At 39.2% G+C, this 21,987-nt stretch overlaps 1 protein-coding gene across 1 annotated transcript; it reads right to left on the minus strand.

Annotated features, from left to right (window-relative positions):
- Window positions 1-1,715: 1,715 nt before the first annotated feature.
- LOC110801933 (glutathione S-transferase T3-like) lies at window positions 1,716-20,393 on the minus strand. The gene is made up of 3 exons (XM_056842341.1): window positions 20,266-20,393; window positions 2,066-2,604; window positions 1,716-1,954 (listed from the first exon to the last, which is right to left on the minus strand). The coding sequence occupies exons 1-3, from the start codon at window positions 20,391-20,393 to the stop codon at window positions 1,716-1,718; spliced, it is 906 nt and encodes a 301-aa protein (XP_056698319.1).
- Between the last annotated feature and the right edge of the window lie 1,594 nt (window positions 20,394-21,987).

Genomic DNA, 21,987 nt, shown 5'->3' on the forward strand with positions numbered 1-21,987 from the left:
CTCACCAACAATTTCTTCCAATCAATGTTGTTCGATGAACTGGGGTTATCAGACATCTTAGTTTTCGTGTTCGGAAATAAAAAAGTAAGTGTATATTGCTTCCGGTATTGTATTGGGGAAGATAAAAGTATTAAAGTTTTAGGTCTTTTTTAAGTGGTGTATAAGAACACAATACTAACGACTAGTTTTTTTTGTTAAAAAAGAGAGTAGATAGGCATAGTATTACGGCTAACTATTATAGTATAAATAGAAATGTGTATGGGTCATTCTACCTAGGACCAACTCTACAAAAGTGGCATTTAGTCAGGTTGGTGAGCTTTATATACCACATAAGTAGCATTAAGTTATGAATAGATAAACATTAGCCTAACTATAACAAAGTTCAAGGAATAAAAGTATAACAACTTAGCTAGGATATTTACCTAAAATCTTGCGTAATAAAAAACAGAAAAAACAAGAACTTATTCAAACCAAATGATAATTTTGTTAGCGTCAGATTAGCTTTATAATAGGTAGAAGCAACAAATATATATTTTGGTCTTCAATATCCCTTTGATGCGGGTTTTAAGGTAATTGATTTCCAACTGATGGAACCCCTCAACTCAAGAAAGAAAATGAAGACAACAACACAAGTTATAGTTAATGATATTTTACACCTAGCTAGTATCTTTAATGTTTGTGGTTTCAATGCTACGAGCCTATGACATAATCTACAATCTACAATCTACAAATCCAAAAGTTGTGTATACTATAGATTGAAAGCATAATTTATTCTTAATATTGATTATTCTCAACTGCAATACAACTTAAAAGTTTGCTCGTAATAAATCAAAAACATAAAAATAAATAACATAAACATCAGAAAAATGTAAAATAAACTCGACTAAGTCTTATTGTCTTTTTGAGTTATATTTCATGATCACATCATACCTAGAAAATAAAAAAAACATAGTTTCTAAATGCAGAAAATAATTTCTTTGTGCAAAATCGGAAAAGACTTAACTATCCTTTTATATCTTATTAAAAATATTATAATAAACAAAAACCAATCATCATCAATTAGCTTCCGGTTCTTAGTAAAAAAAGAAAAAAAAAATTAATGAAAGCGTCGAATAGTTTTTTCCCACCATGAACCATTAAATAACTCTTCCCCAACTTTTTTAGCTTGATACAGATCCCATCCATGAATAGTTTTTTTTGCTTGATACATAGTTTCCATGTTTTAATACTCCGTACTTTATAAAGAAGATTTTTAAGTTGAAAATAAAATTAAGCCTTAATTTTTCATTATATAATAGATGCAGATTTTTTTTATTTTTCTTTTGATATTTGATATGAGCAGATTTGTCTACGACGAATTGTCTGGTTTTGCACAATCAAGATGTTGGTCTTACTGAATCTTGTGACTATGGGCTTGTGGCTATGAATCTTCCGATCAATATGAAGCAGACTTTATGTAGGACTAACTGTCTGGTTTTGCAATATTTGCAATCCTGTAGTTTTACTTCTTTTTTGTTTTTTTAAAAAAATTATTTTCAGGGTATTTTAGTCATTTCTAATTCTATATGAAGAAATTAATTTCTGCATTTAGCAATACCCTAAAAAAAATCTAAGCTTACAAAAAAAAAAAAAACCGTAGGAAAAGCATTGATAAACCTTAAAAATGTCTAAAACATGACATAAGTTATGTAAATTACATACTCCATATTCAATTATTAAGACATTCCATACTTCGCTCTTAACCTTTCACATACTTGTTGATTTTTCATAACTCGTTCATCCATGTTCGAAGTATCCTTGCATAATAACTCGTAATCACTTTGGCGGATGTGGTCCTCTATTAGTGATAGTCTCTTGTTAGCTAAGTCTTCAAATTTAGTCCATGTATCAGAAACAATTTCATCATCCTTCTTATGGATCCTGTTTCTTTCTGCTTCTTTAGCTGTCTTCTGACCTATTGGACGTTTATCTAACACTTCGATGTCTTCAGTTTGTGTTCTCTTTGACGGGACACCCTCTTTTTTTTAAAAATTCTTGCCACTTTGGATCGTTTCTAAGTACTTGCCAAGCATGTAGATAAGAAAACTTTTATTTTTCTTTTCATTACGACTTGTATAAAGCTCCAACGCCTTGTTAATAACATCATCTTCATTATGGCCGCTCGTATGACGATCTTTTACCATTATGTAGCATCTATTAAACCTATTAACATCAACACTCATTTTGAACCAGTGGTTAGAAGCTTTATCAACGGGTACAACTGGATCTTCTCGTTTCCACGTGTTGTAGTATTCAACGATATTCTTCCAATACAATTCCTTAGTTTGGTCGTTTCCTTTTATTGGATCCTTCGAAATGGTAATCCAACTTTTACATAAATCAACATCTTTTATATGGCTGCACTTCAACTTAATTTTTTTGTTGTTGGCTTGATTACTGGTCTCCTCTGAGTCGGCTCCATTTTGAGAAGATTGAGATTCAGCACCTAACCTAGGAGTTAGAGACTCTTCTTGCATACTTGAGCCTCCAACGCTATCCCTTCTTATATTTTCGTGATTTATAAAGGATTCAGTTAAATTTAAAGGACGAAGATTATAATCTGGCCTAACCATAGGAGGATTATAATAGCCAAAGTTATAATTCATTTTGGTGTTTGGTGGATACGGGCTTGTACGCAAGTAAATATTTTCATGATGCTGATTAACATTCATTGGTGGATAATTGTAAGGAGTTGGAAGGATTGAAGATGTTTGGGGATTTTGGAGGTGGTGTTTGAGGGTTTTGATTATCAATGTTTTGGGAATTTCCTAAATGATTATTGTAGTATTGGTTATATGGATCTTTATGGTCCATTGAAAAATATGGAAAGAGGATGGGTTACTTATTGATGCGTGCATTGAGCTATTTATACTGATTAATGTGTAACAAACTAATAAAAAATTTTGTATAAGAAAAAACTGAAACTAAGATACATACAAAATAGAAGAGATTATTTTGTAGATACTCCGTATTGTTACCAATTGACTAGTTCAAAAAAGTTGTAATTTTACGGAGTAGATAGGATGGTAAAAACAAAAGTACTTAAAAATCTCAACTAATATTATAACATGTTGTGAGGGGGTCGAAAAAGCGCGAGGCTAATGCGTGACCTCGTCCCTCGTGGGTGTGACGATTCTTTTTATTCAATCAAGTGTAATTGGATTCCCTGTGAGTATACACCCAATTGACTAGTAATATAGGAGTCGCCATTCAGTTTTTAACGACAATGAGAAAAACTGACAAAACCCGGTTATCGTGACATAAAGGGAGTGCAATTATGTTTGACCACGACGGCCGTAGGTTCCCTTGTGATCCCTGGTGTGGGGATCTCTCAATATACACCCGCAAGGTAGAGATTGAGGGTTCGGGGGACTGTAACTACCGAGAGGAGTACTTCGCTCGTCGATAACTCCAGAGGCAGGATATCCTTACTAGCTCAGCATAAATAATTGAAGGGACATGCGTTAACTATTAAACTAATCTGAGTTTATTTTAGCAATATGCAACATATAATACTAGATCGATCGCGATTATCTGATTTACATAGCATTAAGGGACCTAGCATGATAATCCGATTTCCCAAAAATATTATATTTGTTAGGCGTGATAGAACAATCAGATTAGGTTAGTTTAACAGTTCATAAAAAGGGCGAGGAAAGCAGTTAAATCATCGAAAAGGGACACATTACGACGCACCCTTGAGAGGTGCGTCACGGTTCTCAGAAAACTAACCACTTTGACTTTAATATTTCTCCTTTTTATTTAACGGATCTCAATTATGGGACAGGATACGTTCTGTTCGATTTATGGATCGATTGCGACAGAACGCGTGAACAATTTCGCAGCGAGAGGCTTAGGCTAAGGGGTTTAGAGTCAATACTTAGAATATAATTATGTGTTGTTGTGTGTCCTTTTACGTCGAATTCAGGGGCCTATTTGTAGGGAAGAGTTCGTGGAAAGATAGAATTGCAGAGTTCTAATCCACAAAGAATTAGGAAAAAACACGTACCCAGGTATTTTCAGCGCCCAGAGCCAGGCGTTGAAAATAGGGTCTGGGCTGTTTTCTTTAGTCAGATTCGGATTCCTGAAATCCGTAGAGTTTGAGATTAATTCGAGTCTTTTAGCGCGTATCAATTTTATGACGGAATGCGTCTGGGCCCGTTACGAACTCTAGGCTCGTTAGGATTTTAATTAATACGTAACTCTTATTTCCGAATCATATTAGGAATAGGATTCTCGCAGTTTTCTATCTCATTTAGGATTTATGTTGGAATGCAACACCTAATTCTGACAGGTTTCTATCCTTTATGATTTACCACTTTTAGAAGCTACCTTTTACGGCAGTTACTATTTTTAGCAGGTTTCCATAAATAGCAGGTTTCGGGTGAAATTAAATGGGGAATCGAGATTCGTTTATTTTATAGGAGATGCGTTGTCAAGTGGAGATTTATGCTTTCATCATCGAACCTTTCCCTTTCGGGAATGGGGACAAAAGTAGGTGTTTACAGTTAGCCCCCACTTTGACTGAGTCTTGGAGTAAGACGATGGTCAAAGTATTAGACGGAGTGCGTCACACAAGCCATGGTGTATGTGACCTATTTTGCGAGGGTCTCACGAGCCCCCGAGTGATAACATTTGACTTAAGGGTCATCACTTGAAGTGTCGACATATCCCTCACGTGTCATTGGGATTTATCAACTGATAGTATAGAAACTTCCTCACTTTGTCATCGGAAGGATCTAAAGGTGCGTAGAAACTCCCTCACTTTGTCATTGGGAGTAGCTACAGATGTTTTCGAAATCAAATCTATAAAGTGTAATTGGGCCTGGCCAAGCCCAATCACGAGGTAAAAAATGTTTTTAAAGATTCTCATTTTCAAGGCTAGTTAAACGAGAAAACCCCCTTGTTTTTATAGGACGTAAAACGAAGGAAAATCCAACCCCCTTGTTTTTATAGGACGTAAAACGAAGGAAAATCCAGCACCCTTGTTTTAAAGGACGTAAAACGAAGGAAAATCCAGTACCCTTGTTTTTATAGGACGTAAAACGAAGGAAAATCCAGCAAAAGTTATCGCTGCAGCAACTAAGGACCTGCGCGGTTTAATGGCGCAGACCCCGCCGGCTAAAGATGGCGAGCCTGTCCGTTAAGGGTGGACACCCCGTCCGATAGAAGTGGACGAATCTGTTTTTTGAAATTTGAAAATAAGGACCTACGCGGTTTGTGACGTAGACCCCGCCGGCTAAAGATGGCGAACCTTGTCCGCTAAGGGTGGACACCCCGTCCGATAGAAGTGGACGAATCTATTTTAAAATTTGTTTTGCTTTTTTGAAAATAAGGACCTACGTGGTTTGCGCCGTAGACCCCGCCGGCTGAAGATGGCGAGCCTGTTTTAATTTTGAAGACTTTATTTTTTCGAAAACTGAGGACCTGCGCGGCTAGTGACGCAGACCCCGCCCGCTGAGGGTGGGCGAGCCCTGTCCGCTGAGGGTGGACGTCCCTGAATTCATTTTTTTTTCGATTTGGGAACTCGCGCGGTTTGTGACGCGATCTTGCCGACTGAAGATGGGCAAGTTCCTATTTCTTTGGTTCTTTGTGATTTCTTTTGAGAATTTCTTTTTATTTATTCTTGCAAGAGCGAATTCTTTCAAGGGATGCTCGAATTTAGTTGTAACCTGAACGTGGGCTGACAACGTGTTCAGACGGATCTTTGTCTTGCGACCGTCCGCTTTCGTGATTTTGAGCTAGTCTTTACGGCTCGACTTGGTCTTTGATCAGAGGACCGTGCACAAGTGTCAGTGATGTCCTTTCGATGAGGTCGAACCTGTTGTTGTTCTTTTTTGAGATATCCAAACATGATATGGTGTATGGGGCAGTCCGGGAATGTGATTTTGATCGCGCGCTCCTCGTTGGAGTCTATTTTTTTCGCGAGCCCCCAAGCACTGGGGCTCGTCGGTTGTTTTTCGCATCTTGTAATCATGTTTGGGGTCATGCTCGTATGTGCGAGCGACCTTCTATAGCGGCGTGCTACTTTAGCGAAGCCGTGGAGTGCGACTTTAGTTTTCAGGCGACATCCGGTTTTAGCTTGGCCCGGATTAACCCTTTGACAGACAAACATTTTTTGGAAAACCAATGACTTGACGACACATATTTTTGGTGTTTCGAAGAATGACCATGATATTTTAACTTGTTTTTTTTTTTTGAAAAGTGTACATAAGCATTTTCTGAGACGAGTCTAAGTTTCAACTAAGTTTTAATGTTATATTTTTTTGCTTATTTGGGAGCTAAAGGTGCTTTGGGCTTGACCTTACTTGCAATAGGGCCTCGTGTTTTAGCAACACGGTCTTAAGTCCTTTCCTGTTCCGTGTTTTGTGAAATCTGGGCCTTGGGCTGCATTTTCAGCGCCCAAGTTCAGGCGTTAAACATTTCGGCGCCCAGGCGTGGGCGCTGAAAATCCTTTCCTGGTAATATTTGATTTTCGGATTTCCTAACACGTTTCCGAATGGGATCAGGATGTCATTGGGTGCGTTCAGCTATATATAGGGGCTAGATACGTCCTTATTTTCCATCACTCTCAAATTCTTTCTCTCCTTTTGCTGTGCTCTAATTATTCACTGCTTTTGCCATGTCGATCCCTACTTTCTCACTCCAACAGACTGTTAGGCGTTGGCTACGGGCCCTTACTCCCACAGAAAAAGCTTTGTTAAAAGAATACCACTTAGAGGCACTTTTAGGCTTACAACAAATTAATATTGATTATAACTTTCTGCATGCTGCCCTAAGCTTTTGGGACTCCGATCATCATGTTTTTTCCTTTCGGGGCAATGAAATATGTCCTTTTCCCGATGAATTTGCTGCGATCCTTGGTTATCCTACTAATGCTACTCCTGTTACCCCCCGCACCGTTGAAGAGGGTAAAACAACCATAAGGGCTTTCCTAGGGCTAGATGATAACATGTTTGCTGAAATTGTTGTAGATGATAAGGTTAACTTGGCAAAACTTGTAAAACATCATTTTAGGCCTAGTAAGAATATGACCCAACAGAAATTGAATATTCGAGCCCTTGTATTTTGCTTGTTGAATCATTATTTGCTGTCGAATAACAATGGTAATTTCGGTGACATAAGGTTGATCCCCTTGATTAGCCAGATGGAAAGTTGCTATTATATTATGCCGCTGGTTGTTGCCGAGACTTTGCTGAGTGCGGATGAGCCGAAGAAGGATGCCAAATCTGAACATTTTAAGGGAAGCCCCCTATTACTACAGGTAATCGATTTTTTCTTTGCGCGCGTACACGTTCCTTTTGCATATATTTCTTTTTTCCTGGGGCTGAGTTTCAGCGCCCAGGGCTGGGCGCTGGAATTTTCGGCGCCTGGTCCTGGGCGTTGAAACTGCGCCCCAGGAACCGTTTTTTCTTTCTTTTCATTCTTTTGATTCGATCGTACCTGTTTTTGCAGATTTGGCTTGCGAAACGGCTTAGACTTCTGGAAGCTCCTGCCGATCCTAAACATTATCGCCCTATAGCTCTGGGTAACCGAAAATACTTGCACCAAGGCCAGGACGAGGCCGAATGGACCTCCCTTTTTACTTATGGTATTTGTTCTATTAAGTGGGTGGTACCATGGTGGGGTTTGACTACTATGACAGGGGGTTCTGATGTATCGGTTTATGTTTCTTTGTTGGGGCTATCTCGTCCCACTTATATTTTCCCTTACCGAGTCATGCGTCAATATGGTTTAAGGCAGACTATCCCCTTTTCTGATACGGTACCACCTAAGGTAGCAACCTTTGCACAAACACGGGTCTTAGCATGGGCTAAGTATTATGATGGTCTCCCGCGTTGGTCCGTAGCTACAAATGGCTTTGTGGGTCTTTCTGAAAACTACAAGTTGTGGATGAGCTCCGGTGACAAAGATGTGAGGACCGAGGCTCGAAATGGGGAGCCGGCTGAGCTTTTGATACCTCGTATTCGTGTTAAGTATGAGGGTCCTGATTCTGCCAGACCTCGTACCTATAGTATTAAGACTGTGAAAGCTCGTCCTGATCGAAAGCGAAAGGAAGTTCCTCCCCGTTCCAGTTTCAGGCCTAAAAAGATGCCTAACATGAAGGGGCCTGCTGTTGTTAAAAGAAATGCAAGCTCTCGCGTAGATCGTCGCCGGAACAATGTATGGGTTAGGAAGGCTCAGCCGCCTGTAGAAACAGTGGCTAGTCTAGTTGATGATAATAACCCTTCTCCCACCATTGCCTGTGCCTTCGAGGCTGAGCGAGCTATAATTGAGAATGTTTCTGAAGCCTTGACATCTTTGGAAGTTAGTGTCCAGGAGCCGGTTCTTATGGAGATTGATATTGGGGCAGCGCAGAAGACTGTGGGGGTGGATCCTGCGAACATTGCTCTCTACAAGACTTTATTTGATGATCCGGAAGAGCTAGAGTAGTGTAGTTCTTGCTAGGGTGTAGGTGCCCTTTATTTATTTCAGTTGTGTTTGTTTTTATTCCTAGCACTTTGTTTTCCTTCTTATTATATTTTAATAAAGGCGTATTTTTAGTTTTCATTTTCACTCTTTTTATTTTGTTTCTCCTCTTTTTATGTATTTTATATGTCTAACACTTTTTGCACAAAGAATTTTTTTTTTTATTTGGACCGAATCCTTGGTAAGGATTGCCTACGTATCTTGTCAGAATCTGGTCGCGCGTAGTTCTAGCTTTAGAATAAGTTCTAGTATGCCGGATTTCGGTAGATATGTCCTGAAGTGGAAACATATTACTTAATTGGTCAAATGAGTGAAGTATTTATCATTATTTTCATCTGCCGTTTTTTTTGCCATAGGTTGCGTAAAATTCGACTAATTTGTATAGCTATATTCTTGGTAAACCTATTTGGATACGTACTGTACCCCCCAAGTGTTCGTTATTTTTCCGTTGTGTGCGGATAAAATGACGAGCACTTTCAAAAAGAAAACTTTTGGCAGGCAGAGAGTTTCAACGCCCAGGCTGGGGCGTCAGAAATTTCGGCGCCCAACCCTGGGCGCTGAAAATGACTTGGGCGGTCAATTTTTGACGCTTTGCTTCACATGTTCTTGCGTTTATTTCTATTTTTTTTGTGCCTTGATATTTTGCTTCGTATTTAAAGTTAATTTTGAGGCTATTTTGGAGGCTTTTTTGACTGTTAGCGTGAAATGCACTTTTGTCTAGATTAATTTTTTCTATTGGTGACTCAAAACAGTTTTGAAAATGGAGTTAGGGTGCGGAAGTTATGAAGATCTTTGTGTAGGCTTTGGAGGTGGGTTGTTAGTGAAGGGTATGATGGAATCTATGTTTTATGAATCTGTTTTTTTTGGTAACATTTGCATTGTTTTAAATTTTTGATTTCCTTTGATTTTGGGTTGCATGGATTGGCTCTTATGATGACACTGGTTGGATTTTTAGGTTTTGGGGATATGAATGGGATAGTGTGGTTTATTTTGTGGGTTTCGGGAATTGGTTCCCATGGCACTATTTCAAAACCGAGTGGGCTTTGTTTGTTGGGCCTAGAGTGGGCCGCCTCTTTATTTTTGTATTTTGCAAGTACATTTGGTGTTTATTTAGTGTTAGAATAAAAAAATTTAGGAGAAATATTACGCCTTTATTGATTCGGAAAGTAAGGAAAACACACTGAAATAAAACTGACCTATATTCTAAGCGGCCTTAGGACCATCTAAAGTCTCTATTATTTTTTCTATCAATCTAAAGAACTACTAGGCGCTTTTTACTAATGGTGCTCTATGTGGCTCAAGCCTGGGATTTAGTCTCATAAAACTTCGGTCCTTCACCGGTACTCATCTTGAATTCCATTCCTTTTGCATTGACCAACTGATATGTCTTCACCCATCCGTTCTCGACCTCTTCTAGTGTTGATGCAGGAGAGATTAACCGGGTTGGATCGAAACCTTCATCTTGTAAAGCTAGGGTAGTCATCACAGTCTCGTTCTCCATAGGCCTCGATTCGTTAAACAATGTCCATAGAGCCTGGTTGTCCAATATTTCAGCTGTTTTAGTCTTGGCGAGGTGGGGTGCCTCATCCAAGGTGTGGAAATCATGGAAAATTTCAAATCCGGGTTTTAGCAAGCCATCCTGAACGAAGGGTTCAGGGAAATCACAGCATGGGTGTTCTTCTCCTTCCCTAACGAACATCCCGTTAAGGGTCCTTTGATATGGGGGAAGGAGGGTGGTTTGTTTGGCTTTGTTAAGGCGTAGCCTAGATAGGCGGTCAGCAATATCTTCCTCCGTTGGTTCATAACCTAAGCCAAAGGGAGTAGATTTGTCGGGAAAAGGATGGAATGTGTATTCCTTCTTCCTTATGCCCAATGGGGTTCCTGGGAAATAACCTTGAGCTAACAGCATTCTAGGGATGACTCGGGATGCATGCGGGTCTAGGAATGCTGGATCATAATCTTCGATGAACTGGATTGTTTCTTCCATTTGAAACCCATAAAGGTCGTCTGCAGTTTCGGCCGTTCCGACCATAGTACAACTGACGTCGAGAGGAGGGGCGCAGATTTCTAGTATTACCCCGTTATGGTTAAGTTTAACCATTTGGTGCAAGGTAGAAGACACACCTCCTAAGTCATGGAGCCAACGTCGCCCCAAGAGGAGGTTGAAAGTGGGCTTGATGTCGATTATTTGAAACTCCGTGGTGCGTGCCACAGGCCCGGTTTGTATGGTAAGGTTGATTTTTCCCAATACAGGCCTTCGGGAGTTATCATAAGCTCGTACCCCTTGCGTGGAGGTTTGGAAGTCATCGTTTCCTAGCCCCAAGCAATGGGCGGTTCGCAATGGGCAGACATTAACCGCCGAGCCATTATCTACGAGCGCTAGGGGGATGTTTTGTCCTTTGCATCCAACCACTAGGTAAAGGGCTTTATTGTGAGCACCCCCCTCTTTGGGTAAGTCTTTATCAGTGAAAACTATGGCCTTTTCTCCGGCATCTCTCATGACATGGCTAACCAATGAGTCAGGTGTGATATCTGTAGGTACTGAGATGAGGTCAAGTGAGCGAATAAGCTTTTCGCGATGTTCCTTTGAAGTACACATAAGATCCCAGATGGTAATCTCGGCTTTGGTTCTTTTTAGTTGTTTCAGGAGAGGATTTTCAATGACTTCTGCGACGGCGGCGTGCCGTCCATTCTCAGGAGTTTGCCTAACCGGGATGTCGTCCATAGGAGGCGGGTGAATATCCGGTTGGTATATCCTTCCGGATCGGGTGAGGTTGTCGACCTCGGGCTCCTGAGGGGTGGTGTCAATGAGAGAATACCTGGGCCAAGTTTCAGTGAAGAGGTCCTGGCCCGAGACTTGAGATAGGTAAATATCTTCAGCATCATCATTCCACACACCGCACACTTCCCTCTCGATTCGATCCATAGGGACCACAGCGAGTGGTGCACCTTGAGGTGTAATATACACCGTGGGGTCGAAGTTCTCTGGTTGGTCGAGAGAGATGTGACAAGAGCCGAGTGGGCTCTTGTTGTTGTTGGGTTCGCCAACGTTAGGGAGAGGTATCACTTCATCCTCTATCATGTCCTGGATCGTATGTTTTAGATTCCAGCAGTTTTCAGTGTCATGCCCATTTCCTTGATGGAATTTGCAGTAAGTACCTTCGACCCAATATTTGTTTTTGACAGGAGGGTCACGGGTGGGGCCTATAGGTCTCAACTTTCCTTGATTGGTTAGTCTTTCAAAGGCTTGTACCAAAGTCGACCCGAGTGGGGCAAACTTTCGGTCTCGGACCCATCTTCCAGGGTTTCTTCGGGCGGGAGTTTCTTCTACAGCATGGACTTCTTGGGCTTGGGATGTGTTACCTCGATTATAGGTGTTGGTCTTATATGCGGGTTGTCTCTGTATGGTTTTGGCGAGGTCGTCCTCGATCTTTATTCCCACATCATAAACTCTTTTGAAAGTGTCAAGTCCCAGGTACCTAAGGTGTTGTCTGTAAGCCGGGTCCAGGTTGTCAATAAATTTTTGGACCAATTCTGTTTCGGGAGGCCTATTGATTAGCTGGGCCGCCTGGTCCCTCCATCTAGCAAAGTAGGTTGTGAAACCCTCATTTTTCTTTTGGAAGAGAACTTCCAGCTCGCGCATGGTGACTTGGAAATCCATGTTCGACGAGTATTGCTTGATGAAGACATTGACAAAGTCTTCCCAAGTGGGGAAGAGCTTAGGGTCCTGGTGATAGTACCATTTGAGCGGCACAGGTTTCAAGGACAAAAGAAAGGCAGGTAAGTATATGGACTTGTCCACGCCTTTCAAGTTCATGGTATTCACAAAGCTCAGTAGATGATCACGGGGGTTGTCCGTGGCTTTGAACTTTGGTAAGTCAGATTAACTGAACTTTTCTGGTAATTTGCCAGGAAAAGGTTCAGGATCGAGAGAGAAGTATTTGCTCCCCATGGTTTGCTGTAGGACCATTTTTTCAATCCTCTTCTCGTTATCGAGGTCATTTTTGGCTTGCGCAGCCGCTAAAGCTTCATTTTCCATTTTCAGTTGGCCCATAAGTTGGGTCATTTGGACCATCTGGTCTCGCAAATCTTCGATGGACATGTTTGAAGGTGCGAATCGAGGATGGGGAAGCGGAGATCCTTGAAATGAGGGACGACGGACGGAGCTTGGAGTTACTAAACCTGGTGTTGGCGATGTATCTTCGAGACGCACTAACCGTTGATACCCTGATCGGCACCAAGTGGCAGGACCAGTCCTAGGCATAAGATAAGCTAAAGTTTAGGTTCCCAAAGTTTCAAGCATTACTTAGTCTAGACTTCGACTCTCTAAATTGGTTTTTTCACTCTTTCTTTTGTCGGTACACTTTTTGGTTTTTTTTTTATTTTGGTCATTCTTTGGATTTTCGAAACACTTGCCCGTGTGACATTCATAGTTATTAGCACGTTCGGTTTTGGTGCAGGGTATTGTCGTCGTAGGAGGCCTAACAACGACATAAAGAGTTATTAATTTTTTTACGAGTCGCTTTTTGAATTCGAGTGCTTTTCTTACGCCCTCGTAGCAATTCTTTTGATGAACATTTTTTTTGCGCTACGTATTTTCCTTTCGCTCGGGCACCGAGGCTCCTGCGCCTGACCAGAAGGCCAAGCAGCAACTTCAGCGCCCAGCTAGGGGCGTGAGAAATTCTGGCGCCCAGCCAGGGGCGTTGAAAATGCGTCCCTGGCTGGTTCTCGTTTTCTGTCTTCTGTTTATGCGACTTCGACTTGCGTGCTTGCTTAATAACGTCCTTTACGCGTAGCAGCGTTTGTGGGATTCGTTACAGGCCATCCCGAGCGTCGCTTATTTCTGTGGCGATCATTTGGGTTTGCGGAACACGTGTTTCGGTATAACTCTTTGGCAAATTAGTCTATGAATGTTTAGGCGATTTTTAAGGTCGTTGGTTTTCTAGGATAGTTTGTCACACACAATCACATATTTCGCTACACATAACTACATTACAAACATGGATTTGAAAATTAAATATGCCACGTAGTTTATGATAGGCTTCTATAGGTAGTTTATTTGCGCCTGGCTTGGTACCGCTTCTATCGTAGATCCAACACATGCCGCGGTCGAGGTAGTGTCTTCAACAGACGAATTTCGCCCAAGAGGCCAACCCGCAAGTGCAAGCCAAGGGGGCATGCAGGCGAGAGGGACCTAATGGGCGAGCGATTGGGTTCGGGATAGGTGTACTACCTGCACAAGTACCGAGTGGGAAACATGCGCGGCGTATGCACCCCCCTATTAGCGAAAAAAGGTATCCTTAGTCCCAACTCCCGAGGGAGCCGAGATTCGTTATGCGGTTCTGCCCGTTCACATTAATATGCTGATTTTCAGGTTGTCCCAACTTGATGGGGAAATAAACGCGGGGTAGGATCGTTTTACCCTTCGGCTATTTTGATTACCTACAAGCACGAGTATTTCCTTCACTATCCCCAGTGGAGTCGCCACTGTGAGGGGGTCGAAAAAGCGCGAGGCTAATGCGTGACCTCGTCCCTCGTGGGTGTGACGATTCTTTTTATTCAATCAAGTGTAATTGGATTCCCTGTGAGTATACACCCAATTGACTAGTAATATAGGAGTCGCCATTCAGTTTTTAACGACAATGAGAAAAACTGACAAAACCCGGTTATCGTGACATAAAGGGAGTGCAATTATGTTTGACCACGACGGCCGTAGGTTCCCTTGTGATCCCTGGTGTGGGGATCTCTCAATATACACCCGCAAGGTAGAGATTGAGGGTTCGGGGGACTGTAACTACCGAGAGGAGTACTTCGCTCGTCGATAACTCCAGAGGCAGGATATCCTTACTAGCTCAGCATAAATAATTGAAGGGACATGCGTTAACTATTAAACTAATCTGAGTTTATTTTAGCAATATGCAACATATAATACTAGATCGATCGCGATTATCTGATTTACATAGCATTAAGGGACCTAGCATGATAATCCGATTTCCCAAAAATATTATATTTGTTAGGCGTGATAGAACAATCAGATTAGGTTAGTTTAACAGTTCATAAAAAGGGCGAGGAAAGCAGTTAAATCATCGAAAAGGGACACATTACGACGCACCCTTGAGAGGTGCGTCACGGTTCTCAGAAAACTAACCACTTTGACTTTGCTATTTCTCCTTTTTATTTAACGGATCTCAATTATGGGACAGGATACGTTCTGTTCGATTTATGGATCGATTGCGACAGAACGCGTGAACAATTTCGCAGCGAGAGGCTTAGGCTAAGGGGTTTAGAGTCAATACTTAGAATATAATTATGTGTTGTTGTGTGTCCTTTCACGTCGAATTCAGGGGCCTATTTATAGGGAAGAGTTCGTGGAAAGATAGAATTGCAGAGTTCTAATCCACAACGAATTAGGAAAAAACACGTACCCGGGTATTTTCAGCGCCCAGGCCTGGGCGCCGAAGATTTCGGCGCCCAGAGCCAGGCGTTGAAAATAGGGTCTGGGCTGTTTTCTTTAGTCAGATTCGGATTCTTGAAATCCGTAGAGTTTGAGATTAATTCGAGTCTTTTAGCGCGTATCAATTTTATGACGGAATGCGTCTGGGCCCGTTACGAACTCTAGGCTCGTTAGGATTTTAATTAATACGTAACTCTTATTTCCGAATCATATTAGGAATAGGATTCTCGCAGTTTTCTATCTCATTTAGGATTTATGTTGGAATGCAACACCTAATTCTGACAAGTTTCTATCCTTTATGATTTGCCACTTTTAGAAGCTACCTTTTACAGCAGTTACTATTTTTAGCAGGTTTCCATAAATAGCAGGTTTCGGGTGAAATGAAATGGGGAATCGAGATTCGTTTATTTTATAGGAGATGCGTTGTCAAGTGGATATTTATGCTTTCATCATCGAACCTTTCCCTTTCGGGAAAAAAGTAGGTGTCTACATATGTAAAGCAAAAGTACTTAAAAATCTCAACTAATATTATAATAGGTAAATTTAGATTAAAACTAAAGACCTATAGCTAGAGTCCTCCTATAGCTAAACTAAAGTCCTATTTTCGTACTCCCGCATACGTGGTACTCCTAGCTAGAGTCAATCACTGACAACTCCAACATACATCACTGTCAACATACACATATATCAAAAATAGGGAATATAATAATAATTAGAAAAATATTATGATTTATTTCTCACGTACATACAGAAATAAAGCGCATGACACACACGAACAGTAGAAGTTCTCATACGTCACTGTCATGCGTTTTTGGAAGATGTTTTTGGATTTTAGTAAAATTTCCAAGCAAATTAGCTCTGTTGAGCGAATTTGCTCGGCTGAGCGAATTTGCTTATTTTGTTCCAACGGTTAAGCTACTCGCTAGGAAGTTTAATAAATTGCAAGCTAGTCCCTTAATTAAACCATTGGAGTTGCTCTTAGTTGATTTCATTTCGGTCGAGTCAAATTTAGACATGTAAGCTATTGGTGCAACTCCGTGCAAGTGCACCTACACGTCTAAATCAATTCAGGTTGGGTAACTTTAAAGACTATTTTGTCAACTACAGCCATATTTGGTGATATCAATTGGAGTACAACCGTATTTTTTATTGGGAGAGTCAAGTTTGTTAGACCATAGTTATGAAACACCTTGGTTTGGTGTTTAGGGGAAAGAAGTGAATAAAAAATAATAAAAGAGGTAGAGAGATGAATGAGAAAGATAGAGAGAGAATGAAACCAAAATTTTTTTGGTATTCATGAACACCAAATGGAAAACCAAAATCTTGCTTGGAGAAATTGACATGTGTCATATGGGGACCAAAATTATTGGTTATCCTTTTTTTTAATTGCAACGTGATTTATGACATAAATTTGTTGTGTTAAAAATACATACTCATTGCAAATTTACAATGCCCAAAAATTTAAATATTACAACTCAAAAAATATATAAATTATAAATGTCTTTATTTTTTTTATGCTCTATAAATAGACATCAATATTGATCCACTTTAGATTACAAAAAATAAATCTTAATTTTCTCTCAAGGAAACCCTTATTGAAAATGTATGGCAAAAATGTAGACAAACTAGTGATTGATTAGTTATATGTTAGTAATATGCAATGTCACTCATTTAAATGTTGTAATGATCGAGTTTTTAGGTAACAAGTTAAGTTTATTATTTAAATAAATTATTTACTTAACAAGTGAAGTTTTACTTAGTTTAATTTTTAAGTATTTTTTTATTAAATATTTATTAGTTGATTATAAAATTTAATAAATAAACAATGCCACTAACTTAATTAATAACGATTAATTATGCCACTAATAATTAGATTATATACTTATCCATAACAATATCATGAGATATAAATGTAGGTGGGGTATACTAAGGGGTGTAAATTCTCAATCCGACCCAGTGATCGAATTCAATGGGTCAGTCCGGCCGTTTAGAATCCGAACCGTTTAGAACCCGTGAGCTAAGATCCGAAATCCGATCCGGTCCGATTATATTCAACCCGAATCTGACCCAACCCGTTAATGTTGATCCGATTAAGATTCGAATCCATTTGATCCGAACCGAAGTGATTCGGAACCCGTTTATGATCCGATCCGTTTGAACCAGAATCCGTTCCAACCCGAGGAAAATCCGTATAATCCGTGACCCGTTTAATCCGAACCGTTTCAACCCATGACCCGTTTAATCCAAACCAATTTCGATTCGAACCCGTTTAACCCAAACCATTCACGACCCATAAGAGAACATTAAAATGTTGCACTACCAATTAAGAGTATGACTATTAGTTATACAGTGTACTTGTACTTCATTCTTCCTCTATATACTCTGCTCAAATGAAACTTGTAATTGATATAGATTCAAGGCGTAAAGAACTTTCAGGAACGGATGTAGTATTAAACTAAGTTATATACTATGTACTCAATAACTTATACTTCGTATTTCTGATCTTTAAATCTTATTACTTTTAAAAGTTAGTTATCGTTTTTTTCCCCTAATTAAGTCATCGATATTATAATTATATATTTTCGGAAACAAATGGACCCGACTCGGGTTCCAACCCGCTACCGAATAACCCGTACCGATATGAAACTGAATCTGATGTAACACGGCTAAATTCGTTTCAATTTGACCCATGGTAGTCCGTTACCCGATTAATCTGATCCGATATGAATCCAAACCCGTTATAGTCCGGCTAAACCCGTTAACAATCTGACATATTCTAATCCGATCCAATCCGACCCAACCCGACTACAATCCGACCCGTTAACAATCCGATCCGATATGAACCCGTGCATAAAAAATCCGAGCTGACCCGATCCTTTAAGTTTTCAATCCGATCCGATTCGACTCGCTAGCCAAATTAATCCGTTTCAATCAGATCCGTTTCAACCCGAATCCGATGTGTCCGACCCAAACCCGATCCGTTGATCCGAATTGACACCCTTAGGTATAGATGATGTAGGAGAGAGATGATATTTTTGGTATTTGATAAATGTTGTTAAATGTGGTTGGTGTTGAGTTTGGTGTTTGAGTTGAAACAACTACCCATCTTTTGTAGGTGGGTTGATGTTGAGTTTGGTGTTGGGGAAAGAGAAATGAAAAAATATTAGTATATTTTATTAGGTTGAAAACCAAAACCAATGTGTTTGATAAACATGCTCTTAGGGTCTTACGCTATTCAATAAATTAGATTCTTACAAATTAAGACTTGTATTTTACCATAAAAAGCCTATTTTTTTTACCACCTGAAAATGGATAAATAGATGAAACTGTTATGTGGCGGGACAGTAACAATAATATTTTCGATATTTTCTTTTTTTTTCATGATTTCTTGTATTTAACTCATTTCTCTTCTCTTGCTTCCTTCTCTTCCATGAATTCACACATTTTTTTTCCTCCCATTAATTCACAAAATTCAATGGAAGTAAAGAGAGAAGGGTGAAAGAGTTAAAAAAATAGCATATAGAGCTATTACATTATACTAAAACAGACACCAGAAACGATACGTGTCACTTCCTGGTGCAATTTTTCCCGCAAATTTTTTGTTCATTTTAAAAATATTACATTACTTTTTTTAGGAATCTAAGATAGAAATGAAATTAAACTATAATTCAATTACCATAAATATTACGGAGTAATACATAATATATTTTTGGAGGAAAGTTGTATCAATATTATTTTTTTCCTTTATATATGATACTCCGTATGATTTCATTTATGTATTATTATATCTTTTTTACCCGATACTCCATCCGTACCAATTTAATTGTCACACTTTCTATTTACATCTCCTCCAATTTAATTGTCACATTTTCTTATATTTCATAAACCCACTAATATATTATTATTATCTCTCTTTCCACTACGTACCCAAAATTATTACCCCACATCCCCTCACATTCAATTGAAAATTTCATCCACCATCTCCCACTACACCTACTTTTCTATTAAATTATACTCCATAATAGATATGCCTACAACAACATATTGCATAAAGCTCCATGAAAAACTCATTGCTACAATTAAATTGGAACGGAGGGAGTAATAAATTTAAATGATATTGATGAAAGGACTTCTAATTTTTGTCTACCGTTAATAATATAATACATGGTAAGTGAAAATGTTAATTAAATAATTATACATGGTTAGTATACTAACATAATTATAAACTCATTTATCAAAATTGTATTCAATTCAAACTATGTTGCTTTTGACTAACTCAGTTATACTTGGGTATTTTCGATAGTTAGTCTTGGATAAGTCATTCGGGTTTTGTTAACTTTGTTAAATCGGTCTACATACAAGTACACAATTACAATTATTAACTTTGTATTGTAATATGCAAATTTAGTTCTTTTGAATATTTTTTACACAATTTTGATTTTATACTTTTTTATACTCCCTATGTATTTTTGTAGGGGTCACATATTGATCAACACAAGTATTAATGAAGCATAGTTATATTTGATTTAGTGCCTGTTTGGTAAACAACGGTTAGAAGAGAATTTAGCGGATTTAGCACTGTTAGAGGTTTGACCACGTTAAACCGCTAATTCATGTGTTTGGTAATAATTGGTTTTAGTTAGCGGAGTGGACCTAAAACGCTAATTTTTGAAAACGCACGATATAGCAGCGTTTTCAATTAGCTGTTGAGAATTGAGAGAAGGAAAGACAACCTTGCCCCTCGAGTATTGGGGAATTCCAGGTTTGAGGTATAATCCAACCTCCATTTCTCAAATATTTTCGGCATGAGCAACTGAGCAAGTATTTCTCTTTACTCGCCCAAAAAGAGGGAATTTCTCTATCTTCTTCCATAATTTCACATCATAAATATACATGCATGTCTCCATTTGAGAAATCCAACATTCAATGAAATAATTTCAGATTTAAATATGCTCATTAAATGAAGAGAAATTTTGATTTGGGAAAGATCTAATTGGGCTTCACCACTTGTTAATCTCCGTAAGAGTATAGGCTTTGATTTGAATATGAAATTCCATTGATTCTTTTGGGTTCATGGAGATGGAGATGGCGGTGGCGGTGGCTGGTGGTGGGTGGGCGTTATAAGGTTTGGGGGTTTGTGGTTAAGGAAGATGAAGAGGTGGGTAGAAAATGAGGTATAAGTATAATAAGGGGACGTTTGGTTCAGAAGGGGTAAAGGGAATGGAATCAAGAGAGGGATTGGGAGGGAATAGAAAGGAAAACCCTTTGACATGTAGAGTTATTTGGAGACATTTTATTTTCACCTCTTTTCCTGGCTATTTCTCCAGCATTGCACCCCAAAAAATTCTCCACCATGAACATCACTCTTTCCCCGCTGCCGCCCCTCTAGTACTGCTGCCACTTTTTCTCTGTCTCCAAGCCTCTCCTCCATATACGCCCCACTGCACCCCCTCTCCTACTGCCGCCGCCTCCCCCATCCGTCGTCTCCCCCATCCGCTTCACTCTCACGCCCCCTTTCTCTCTCATCTTCTGTTAAATGCGATAGGTTTTCGGCGGCCGAGGTGAGATATTTGATGGTTATGATGGGGTCTTGTGGTGGAGGCCAGGGTTTTTGGCGGCGGTTATGGTTTTCAGCGGCGGTTAGGATGGATCTTCCAATGAAGGCTAGGTGTTTCATGATGGTGTATGAGGGAGATGGTGGTTGAGCTGTGCCGGTGAGGATTCTGGTGGTGGAGCGGTACCAGTAAGGGTGAAAACGTGTCGGGTGGCAGTGGATGGATGGGTGGTGTAGTGGCTCAAGGAAAGGGAATGCCAGTACCTTGAGGGGTGGGGAATCAACATAAAGGAATTCGGGGGAATGAAGGGGGTAAAGGGAATGATTAAAATAGCAATACAAACAACAACAAAGGGAATCAACCCTTTTGATTTCCTTTCCCTTTCCTGAATACCCCATACCAAACGCCCTCTAAGTAGTCCTTTTTTTGTTTGGTATATAATTGTAAATGAATTAAAATATAATGAAACCTATAGTACATCATACACATCCAAAAACTTCTGCCAAATAAAAAAAAGCTACTAAAACAAATAAACTCGTACTCCGTACATTGTTGGAGTATTGCCTCCCATGTTAAGTTTAATTTAAATGATTTTTTTTTGAGGAATGGTTTAAATGGTTTAATGACTTTAAACATTAATTTTACAAAAATTTCAATGTTTATCCAAACGATAGTTACAAAGGCCTTGTTTGGTAAAAAGAATTTTGGGGCAAAATTAGAGGTTTTAAGCACTATTGGAGGTTTGACTAGTCAAATACGCTAATAGGGGTGTTTGGTAGATAGAGGTTTGAAAAAGATTATTGGGCTCAATCCTCCGTTTTAAAATACGCTGCTTTGTGCAACGTTTTCTCCAGAGGAGTTTTAGTACAATATAGTAATAGACTATTTTTCCCATACATAACCTACATCTGAGTCTTCAATCTTTTGAGTTGCCTGCCTCCTCTTCAATTCTTCTTCCTCCTCTCCTCTTATCTCCCATGTCAAATCTGCAAATGCAAGGGTGGAGCTTGTAAATTCTGATTACCATCAAAGAGGTTAGTTGTTTAATTTATATTTATGTTTGTTTTTCTCTTTCGTCCCCAATTTGTTAACAAAAACATTTGCAAATTAGTAAATTAAATATTTTTTGGTGTTTTTTTCTTCAAATTCGTATGAGTTCGCTTATCTGGGTTCGTTTAGTAGATGAGAAAGGGTTCGTTAATACTAATTAGTCAATTAATATGTTCTTTTTGTTGGGGCTTTAAAAAATATTGTTTCAATTCATCTTGGTTAGTTTCTTCATAAACAACAAACTATTACTTATCTAATTGAGTCTCTTTGATAAAATCATGGAACACTTATGCCAATTTATATATTTAAATATTTTATGTTGTAATTTGATATGGATTTATGAGATTGTTCATCAATTTTAAGTGTTTATTAAAGCTTCGTTGTATGTAACTAACATGGTCCACATAGTAATCAATTTGA

Source organism: Spinacia oleracea, chromosome 4 (assembly GCF_020520425.1).
Source record: "Spinacia oleracea cultivar Varoflay chromosome 4, BTI_SOV_V1, whole genome shotgun sequence".
NCBI classification, from domain to species: domain Eukaryota; kingdom Viridiplantae; phylum Streptophyta; class Magnoliopsida; order Caryophyllales; family Amaranthaceae; genus Spinacia; species Spinacia oleracea.

Bases quoted from the DNA above. Each gene is read 5' to 3' on its own strand.
- LOC110801933 (XM_056842341.1), bottom strand. From the start codon at position 20,393: ATGGAGGAGAGGCTTGGAGACAGAGAAAAAGTGGCAGCAGTACTAGAG. The intron at 2,605-20,265 runs GTGAAAATAAAA...TCCTATGGTTAG, and splicing joins AGAAATAGCCAGGAAAAGAG to GCCAGATTATAATCTTCGTC. The intron at 1,955-2,065 runs GCAAGTACTTAG...AACGTCCAATAG, and splicing joins TTTTCTTATCTACATGCTTG to GTCAGAAGACAGCTAAAGAA.